Source organism: Schistocerca nitens, chromosome 6 (genome assembly GCF_023898315.1).
Source record: "Schistocerca nitens isolate TAMUIC-IGC-003100 chromosome 6, iqSchNite1.1, whole genome shotgun sequence".
NCBI classification, from domain to species: domain Eukaryota; kingdom Metazoa; phylum Arthropoda; class Insecta; order Orthoptera; family Acrididae; genus Schistocerca; species Schistocerca nitens.
Window position 1 is genome coordinate 618,058,144 of NC_064619.1, and position 10,201 is coordinate 618,068,344.

At 44.0% G+C, this 10,201-nt stretch overlaps 1 protein-coding gene across 1 annotated transcript in view; it reads right to left on the reverse strand.

The window, feature by feature from the left end:
• LOC126262563 (arrestin domain-containing protein 17) overlaps positions 1–9,588 on the reverse strand; it is a 199,478-nt gene extending 189,890 nt beyond the window's left edge. The window contains exon 1 of the mRNA XM_049959263.1: positions 9,384–9,588. Within this exon, the coding sequence (XP_049815220.1) occupies positions 9,384–9,504 (121 nt within the window). The 5' untranslated portion in view covers positions 9,505–9,588. The remainder of the gene's footprint in view (positions 1–9,383) is intronic.
• Between the last annotated feature and the right edge of the window lie 613 nt (positions 9,589–10,201).

A 10,201-nucleotide genomic window follows, 5' to 3' on the forward strand; every position in this document is an offset into this window, starting at 1 on the left:
AACAAATGCAATTTCTAGTTACGCTCTAGGCAATGTCATCCAGTGTTGAAACAAAACCGTTACAGATAGAGAATAATGCAATGTGAAAGTATAGCAAGTCCAATTCGTTTTCGCCAGAGGATATTTTCTATTATTTCGTACGATAATACTGGAATGAATATACGTACTGCTATGAGGGTAGAAAATGAGAAATCTATCATATTAAAGAGATGCCGAGGAGTAAGACAGGCCTGTATTTTCTCGCCACTGCTTTTTAATGTTTATTCGGACTATATCTTCAAAGAAGTTCCAGAAAATGTCGAGGTACGAATAGTCCGGAATGTGGAGAAAGTGAACAATGTAGGCTACTCTGATGATAATGCAATATTTAACTGACAGCTTGAATAGTCTTCAACATCATGTATCCCGAATAACGAAAGTAATGAGCGTTATGGCCTAAAAACCTACATGAGAAAACAAAAGTAAAAGTCATCAGCAAGAAAGATTTACCGAACTGTCATCTAAACATTGATGATACTGAACAAGTACACAGATACGCACTTCTGTAAACTAACAACGAATGGGACAACTCATAGGAAATTCGTATTGAGAAAGCTAGAGCTGCGTTTTGTGAATCGGCTAATGTGTTCAGGACCCTTGCCCTCCAAAACAAAATTAAGATTTCTCGTTTCTACACATTCCCTATCCTTTTCTACGGAGCTGAGATCTCGATTTTGACCGAGACGACAGGCAAATGACTTGAGGCATTTGAGATATGGATGTACTAGAGATGGCTAAAGAGTGTTATGGGCAGATAAAATTACTAATAACGATATTCTCCTCAAAATAGAGAGAGTAAAAGAACTCCTAAATACAGTAAACTGCAGTATCTTGGGCACGAAATTAAGAATGGAAATAGGTATAAACTGCTTCGGAACGTTCTTCAGGGAAAGATATCTGGTAAAATACGACGATGAAGATCATTTTAGAGCACAAAGCAACTTGACTTCACACACGAGCCAGTAACCTTCTGGAAGAAGCAGAGGTGATATAGCTATTGGTGGTCACCAACATCTGGAACGGACAGGCTCTAGAAGAAGAAATGTTAATGATTCTTCCTGTACCATCGACACGTGCCTATTCCTGCTGTCACCTGTCCATTTTTAAACGATTGAAAGATGCCTTTGGAGAAAAGAGAACCACTTGTATGAATATCAAGAACTCAGATGGAAACCCAGTTCTAAGCAAAGAAGGGAAAGCAGAAAGGTGGAAGGAGTATTTAGAGGGTCTATACAAGGGCGATGTACTTGAGGACAATATTATGGAAATGGAAGAGGAGGTAGATGAAGATGAAATGGGAGATACGATACTGCGTGAAGAGTTTGACAGAGCACTAAAAGACCTGAGTCGAAACAAGGCCCCGGGAGTAGACAACATTCTATTAGAACTACTGACGGCTTGGGAGAGCCAGTCCTGACAAAACTCTACCATGTAGTGAGCAAGATGTACGAGACAGGTGAAATACCCTCAGACTTCAAGAAGAATGTAATAATTCCAATCCCAAAGAAAACAGGTGTAGACAGATGTGAAAATTACTGAACTATCAGTTTAATAAGTCACAGCTGCAAAATACTAACACGAGTTCTTTACAGACGAATGGAAAAACTGGTAGAAGCCGACCTCGGGGAAGATCAGTCTGGATTCCGTAGAAATATTGGAACACGTGAGGCAATACAGACCTTACGACTTATCTTAGTAGAAAGAATAAGGAAAGGCAAACCTACGTTTCTAGCATTTGTAGACTTAGAGAAAGCTTTTGACAATGTTGACTGGAATACACTCTTTCAAATTCTAAAGGTGGCAGGGGTAAAATACAGGGAGCGAAAGGCTATTTACAATTTGTACAGAAACCAGATGGCAGTTATAAGAGTCGAAGGGGAATGAAAGGGAAGCAGTGGTTGGGAAGGGAGTGAGACAGGGTTGTAGCCTCTCCCCGATGTTATTCAATCTGTATATTGAGCAAGCAGTAAAGGAAGCAAAAGAAAAATTCGGAGTTGGTATTAAACTCCATGGAGAAGAAATAAAAACTTTGAGGTTCGCCGATGACATTGTAATTCTGTAAGAGACAGCAAAGGACTTGGAAGAGCAGATGAACGGAATGGACAGTGTCTTGAAAGGGGGATATAAGATAAAATCAACAAAAGCAAAACGAGGATAATGGAATGTTGTCAAATTAAATCGGGAGATGCAGAGGGTATTAGATTAGGAAATGAGACACTTAAAGTAGTAAAGGAGTTTTGGTATTTGGGGAGCAAAGTAACTAATGATGGTCGAAGTAGAGAGAATATAAAATGTAGACTGGCAATGGCAAGGAAAGCGTTTCTGAGGAAGAGAAATTTGTTAACATCGAATATATATTTAAGTGTCAGGAAGTCGTTTCTGAAAGTATTTGTATGGAGTGTAGCCATGTATGGAAGTGAAACATGGACGATAAACAGTTTGGACAAGAAGAGAATAGAAGCTTTCGAAATGTGGTGCTACAGAAGAATGCTGAAGATTAGGTGGGTAGATCACATAACTAATGAGGAGGTATTGAATAGAATTGGGGAGGAGTTTGTGGCACAACTTGACAAGTAGAAGGGTCCGGTTGGTAGGACATATTCTGAGGCATCAAGGGATTACAAATTTAGCATTGGAGGGCAGCGTGGAGGGTAAAAATCGCAGAGGGAGACCAAGAGATCAATACACTAAGCAGATTCAGAAGGATGTAGGCTGCAGTAGGTACTGGGAGATGAAGAAGCTTGCACACGATAGAGTAGCATGGAGAGCTGCATCAAACCAGTCTCAGGACTTAAGACCACAACAACAACAGTGTGATAGGAAGCACTCTGAAATAATATGTAAGACTTCACGCTTTCGTGGCCGCTGTTAAAATCTTCTGGGTTGTTAGGCCGCGTCATATTTCCTCTAAAATAATCGTTGATTCTACCCCTCTGCTGGGATCTTTAATAAAATAATGTTCACATGTTTCGTCCTGGAAAAAGCTTACTTTCAAATGGCTCTGAGCACTATGGGACTCAACTGCTGAGGTTATTAGTCCCCTAGAACTTAGAACTAGTTAAACCTAACTAACCTAAGGACATCACACAAATCCATGCCCGAGGCAGGATTCGAACCTGCGACCGTAGCGGTCTCGCGGTTCCAGACTGCAGCGCCAGAACCGCGCGGCCACTTCGGCCGGCGCTTACTTTCAGTTTTATGACAAGGGAAGTACCGCAGCTCCAACTGAACAAAAATTATTTTAAAATACGGAGATGTGTCTGCTTTGCCAACGATAAAGTGATTTATCCGTAAAACTCTGCATCGATATTTGAGTGTTAGTGGAACTAAAGACTACAGAAGCAAAATCTGAATGGAACATTATGCACGCTTGACAAGGGCAACGTGTACACGCGGTACTGGGACAGCATTAGTCCACCACCAGAAGCCACAGTAATCGCACTGTACAGTTCTGAGCACCCTGCTGGTCCGTGGTTGGTTCGTTGATTTGGGGGAGGGGACCGAACAGCGAGGTCATCGGCCCCAGCACATTGGGGAAGGATGGGTAAGGAAGTCGGCCGTGCCCTTTCAAAGAAACCATCCCGGCATTTCCGTTAAGCGATTTAGGGAAATCACGGAAAACCTAAATCAGCATGGCCGGGCTCAGGGTTTGAACCGTCGTCCTCCCGAATGCGAGTCCCGTGTGGTGATCAGAGCGCCACCTCTCTCGGTGCTGGTCCGTGCTGCTGTACTTTAATCACTTCATTGAAACTGCACATTTGCTCTTCGATGACGAATAAGGGAAGAACACAGAACACATTAACCTCTAGTTTGGGATGTAGATGGGGCAGTAAAATGAAAACAAATCGGATGGAAAAAAAATAAGTAAACTCTTTATTATTTGAAAAGTAATGGCCTTAACTGCTGGTACATTTATCCCACTATGAGACAGGACGGTCAATGCGTTCGTGGGAGAATGTTTGCAGGTGCCTACGGGAACCGGGATAGTGTGCCCGCCCACACGTTGCCAAAATTGTTTCGACTACGCTGCAGTAGTTTTGATGGGAAGCCCTTACACATCCTCCGTACAGTTCCTATCTCTCCCCCATGAGATTTCCACATTTTTGGGGCCATGAAGAAAGACATCCGTGGCCCTCGATTTGCTTCAGAAGAAGACGCGCACGCCTAGCTATAATCGTGGTTTCATTGGCAAACGCAAACATTTTTCCGTGAAGGCACCGACTGTCTTGTCTCACAGTGAGATAAATGTATTAACAGTGACGGCGATCGCTTTTGACATAATAAACAGTTAACTTACATTTTTTTCCATCTGCCTCGTTTTCATTTCACTGGCCCTTATATTACAAGCACTGTATGTGTTGATACATATTGCTATAAGCAGATGTTTAGAATTTCCCCGGAAATAATACGTCATTTATGATTGTGAATCTGCTGGTCATAGCTCACTGTTACCCGGTGTTGCTTCCACAGCGTTAGACTCAGTTCCGCACAGTCGCTTGCTGCAAAAAGTGCGCGCTTACGGTCTATCCGATGACATATGCGGTTGGATAGAAAGTTTTCTAACAGACAGGGAGCAGTATGTCGTCCTGAACGGGGCGACTTCAACAGACACAAGCGTAACTTCAGGTGTGCCCCAGGGCAGCGTAATAGGTCATCTGCTTTTTACGATTTACATAAACGATCTGGTTGGTGGTATTGACAGCAGCCTGAGACTGTTTGCCGATGATGCTACAGGAAAGTAGTATCACACGAAAGCTGTGAACAAATCAATGAGGATTTGCAGAAAATAAATGCGTGGTGTAATGACTGGCAGTTATCTCTCAATATTAGTAACTGTAACCTACTGCATATAACAAGGCAAAAATCCCCATTAATGTACGAGTACAGAATAAATGGCCAGTCTTTGGAAGCGGTAACATCCGTCAAGTATATTGGTGTGAGTATTCGAAATGATCTCAAATGGAATGATCAGATTACACAAGTAACGGATAAGGCGAAATGTAGATTGCAGTTTATTGGTACAATCTTGAAGTGATGCAGTCCTTCAACAAAGGAAATAGCTTACAATATGTTAGTTCGTCGAGAATATTGTTCGTCTGTATGGGACCCTTACCAGTTGGGTCTGATTCAAGAGATTGAGAAGGTGCAAAGAAGAGCGGCAAGATTCGTGACTGGTGCATTTAGCCATCGTGAGAGCGTTACAACTCTCATAGAAAGTTTGAAGTGGGACACACTTGCAGATAGACGGCGCGCTAAACAGAAGGGGCTGCTCACTAAATTCCGAAATCCGATCTTCGCCGAGGATGTAGAGCATATATTAATACTACCAACTTTCAAATCGCGCAATGATCACCATTCAAAGATAAGGGAAATAAGAAACCGTACTGAGGCGTTAAGACAGTCGTTTTTCCCTCACGCGGTCCGCAAGTGGAACAGAAGAGGGGAAATATGACTTTGGCGAGAATTGTGCCCTCCACCACACACCGCTTGGTGGCTAGCGGAGTATATATGTAGATGTAGATACCCAGACCACACACCGACTGTACACAAACGCATTTTTTTTTTACAGATAACTGACCTTAACAGACGGTACAAATGACATCTAAGTATTTTAAAACAATTTTTATTAGTTTTACTTCCTGGGGTCTGGTTACTTCCCATGTACGAAAGTTTGAGCGCAGCACTGGGCGTCTTTGTTCGAATGTCTACCATTAAAGAGTAACACTTTGCTCCATTTATGTCATTTTCGCCGCGACTGAAGCAAGCGTGTTTATATGTACTTCTCTCTCTGTGTACGCTCCAAGACTTCAACCTAACAGGCATCCCACACACTCGAGTAATATTCCTCTCTGAATCACGCGACTTGCTTATAACCAGTGTTCCTTACACGAAATGCGTTTTCCTTGTATGCCACCAGTGAACCAAAAATCTGCCATCCCCTTTTATTCCCGACTGAACTTATGGACCGTTCCGCTTCACGTTCATTCTCCTTTAAATGACGTCACGCCCACTTTCAGCCGTAACTGTTTTCTTTGCGTTACTGAAGTCTCTGCTTTTGTGCCACTTTCAAGCATCTACAAACAAGTTAAACGACACTAATTTTTTTTCTTCCAGGTTTCCGTACGGCGTTACCAATACCAGATTTATGCCATCGGAAGTGCGTTAAAAGTCTATTTCTCTTCTATTCGGTACTGTGCGAGGCATTTTTCTGCGTTGCGTGCCCACTACCGATCACGTTCCATCTTCGAGACACTTCCTCGCACGAGGTAATATTGTAAACCTCCCGTCCTCTTCTACAGTTCGGTAACGCGACACAACAGAACTAGCGACAGAGCTATCTACAAAAAACTTGTATCTGACAATCGTCGTAGCAGCCTGCCAACAATGGACAAAATATTAACCTCGTCGAAATGCTTGCATTATCACTATGCATACAGAAATAATAAGTTCACGAAACGTAACAATGCAATAGCCTCCGACTCTGTAGGATCACAGCATCACAACCGGAGTCTTCACGTCATGCCATCACCTGACGATAGGAATGTCTGGCAACACCAGGTGAAGCTATCACGTACACCCATTGCAGCGAGTGTCTGGCTTGATAGAATTCTGTGAAATAGTAGGTTTCAAAACACTTGGAGATCCCGTGACGCAAGCCTCTTCACGTACATGGACAACATACCAGGCCGATGTCGAGGAAGGGCGGTACGAATGGTGACTATCTTGTTTGAGTGACTTAGAGACTGACAGAATCGCCTATCTGGCCGACAGTCGATAAAAGATAGCTAACTTTCCTAATAAAATTCCGATAATTAATGTAAGAATGTCTTTCAGGCCCGCTTGATGTCGCGCCAAAAGAGGCAGTGGAGGTTATTTTATACTAATAACATGTCGCTCAGAAGAGTATAAATAATCTTTCTTCCCATGTCAAATCCGTGGATGGATAGTGAAGAAACCTTAATATGTGCCGGCCGCGGTGGCCGAGCGGTTCTAGGCGCTTCAGTCTGGAACCGCGCGACTGCTACGGTCACAGGTTCAAATCCTGCCTGGGGCATGGATGTTTGTGATGTCCTTAGGTTAGTTAGGTTTAAGTAGTTCTAAGTTCTAGGGGACTGATGACCTCAGATGTTAAGTCCCATAGTGCTCAGAGCCAGAGCCGAGCCTTAATATGTGGCAGGATAGAAAGCACCTCTGCCAGGCAGTTTATAGTAATTTCCAGTGTACTGATGGGAACATAGACGTTGTCTTCTGACAATAGCTGTCGTCAGTTGCCCAGTGTCCGCGTGGCGAAGTAGTGCGAGCACCCCAATGCACCCCTTTCCGGTGGGATTGGTGGCAGCCCTAGGCTATATATAGATGCATGATGACCACGCACGTCCTCACCTCCGTCGTGCTAAGGCTTGAAATCACCCTCTAAGTCACTTAGCGGGCGGCAAAATGTCGAATTTCTGTCGTTATGCACTAAGCGAAGTGGAGCTACCAGTCCCAGTTTTCTTCATTTACGCCTGAAAACAAGCATTCATTGAACGACTTATTAGTATTAGACATATAGCAGTAGAGTTAGCCTAATTTCTCCGAAATTGCCAATATTAACGTGATGGCCATTGTCTTTGCATTTAGACAGGTAAAAGGGTAACGAACAGTTGGAAACATTGTATTGACAGTTCTTTCTTTTTACAAACGACAGTATTACAGTTCTTGGGCGAATTCCTGTCTTTCTTGCAGTGTGAGTCATTCAGTTCGTTGCTTCAGAGTAGTAGAAGACGAAATATCACCTTTTCGAAGGAAGCATTTACTGTTTCTGACGATTCCCGAACGATACGCGTGAAATGCGTGAAATGTTTTATTATGGTTTTATAAGAAAGCACATCAATTTCCATTTATAATGTCCGATTTTTGTGCTGAATATGCGTTTACGTTTCATGGGTTTTGATTAATCCACATCAAGATAAGAAGCACCATAAATTAGAAAACGTTGGTTAAAGAGAAAATTCTAGTAGCGAATTACATATTAACACTGTATTGGAAAGGAATTACGCTTCATGCAAGACACCTTTGTGGTTTTGTTTCACCCAGGCATGTTTCAGCACTCTTTGTGCTACCTGCAGCGGCTTTGTTTATTTTCTTCTGCAAAATTGTTGCATGTTAATCTTTAAAGTAAACTTTTGGTACACAATATTTACATTTGTAAAATGGGCGATTATTGTCAAATAAACCACAAAAAAAAATACACAAACCCACTGAAGATAGCACAAAAAGTGCTGAAACGTGTCTGCGTGAAATAAAACCACAAAGATCTCCTACATCCGACGGAATTCCTCTCCAATTTTCTTAGCAAGCACGGAAATAAGAAGAACTGCGACATTCACAAGATGATTAACAGCGTATCGTCTTAAAATCTTCGTCATTCATCGAGTTTCAGACGTGAGAACCAACATCATCTTAACTTTCAAACAATGTGTTCGTCAATTTTGTTTCGTATTTTTAAAACAGCTGTACCTATGGAACGAAACATTACTCCGTTTCACATATACTTCGGTGCAACCAAAAGCTGCACAGTATTTCACTACTGCAGAAAAGAAACCTTTACAGAAAATATCTAGATAAATCTTAGTATTCCAAACTGCCTAATGGCTTCTGTCTCGGGTTCTTTGGCCGACGTTCGTCTGATGACTTTACTGGCGTTTCGCCAGCACGACTGGCTTGCATTGTCAAAGCTTCACCCTCCATTGCCAGTGGTGAACTGGCCAGCCACTCGTGCTGGCGAAATGTCAGTAAAATCATCAGACGAACGTCGGCCGAAGAACCCGAGACAGAAGACAATAGGACTGCTACGGTCGCAGGTTCGAATCCTTCCTCGGGCATGGATGTTTGTGATGTCCTTAGGTTAGTTAGGTTTAAGTAGTTCTAAGTTCTAGGGGACTGATGACCACAGATGTTAAGTCCCATAGTGCTCAGAGCCAACAGAAGACAATAGGCAGTTTGTCAACAAGTGGCCACGAAAGCCTTAAGAGTTTTGTAGTATTCCAAAATTGTCTGCAAATGGATGCCTGCACTAGTTAGCTGAACGAGATGCTCGTTCCAACGTAACGACGTCGTGTGAGGCAGTGTATCATCTACGCGTCTCTTCAGGTCCCAGCACGGCTGACGACTGCCGAGCTAGTACCTTTCGTGCAGTAAACAGGCCGGCACTGGGCGCGGTGACCGATGGGAGGGACCATAAACGGCAGAATCCCTTACGGCCGCTCCCGTCACCCACCGAGCCCAGTGCCGGCTTGGACCGTGCAGTGGTACATTGGAGCGGAGTAGGCAGCCGCTTGTGGCTTGAGTACTTTAAGACTCACCCAGAGCAGGTGTCTCATCTTCCAGTTCCATGAGCACGCGCCCCGACAGGAACTGCCCGGGGAAGTAGAGTAGGTTCGTGTTGTCGAACAGGATGAGGAACTTTAGCAGCTTCCGCGACATGGCGGCGCCGCGCTCTCACCCACACCGCAAGGCAAACTGTTCCGATCCGCGCTGCACGACCTACGGCTGCAGACTGAAGCTGCGGCCGGCGCGACACGAGCGCGCCCTTGCGCCACCTAGCGGCGCGCTCTCGAACTAAGGCGACCACCACCTCCTCCTCCTCCTCCTCCTCCTCCTCCTCCTCCTCCCCCCACCCTCCCTCTCTCTTGTTCTCTGTGTGTGTGTGTGTGTGTGTCATCACTTTTTACTCTGCTGGCGTGTCTTTATGTTACACTCACAGGCGCAGTGTTGGAAAAGTCACAAGTGTGAATCTGCATTGAGGTGACGAAAGTCATTCCATACCTCCTAACATGGTGTCGGACGTGCTTTTGCCCGGCGTAGTTTAGCAACTCGTCGTGCCATAGACTCAACAACTCGCCGGAAGTCCACTGCAGAAGTATTGAGCCATTACTGCCCCTGCAGCCGTCCGTAATTGTGAAAGTGTTGCTGGTGCAGGATTTTGTGCACGAACTGATCTCGTGATTATGTCCCATAAATATTCGATGGGATGCATGCCACGCGATCTGCGTGTCCGAATCATTCGCTCGAACTGTCCAGAATGTTATTCAAACTGTTGCGTTTGACCATCAGCTGCTTTTATTTTAAACCCCAATATAGATCGGTTTCAGTCATGGACCATCTTCACGGTTAAGGGTTA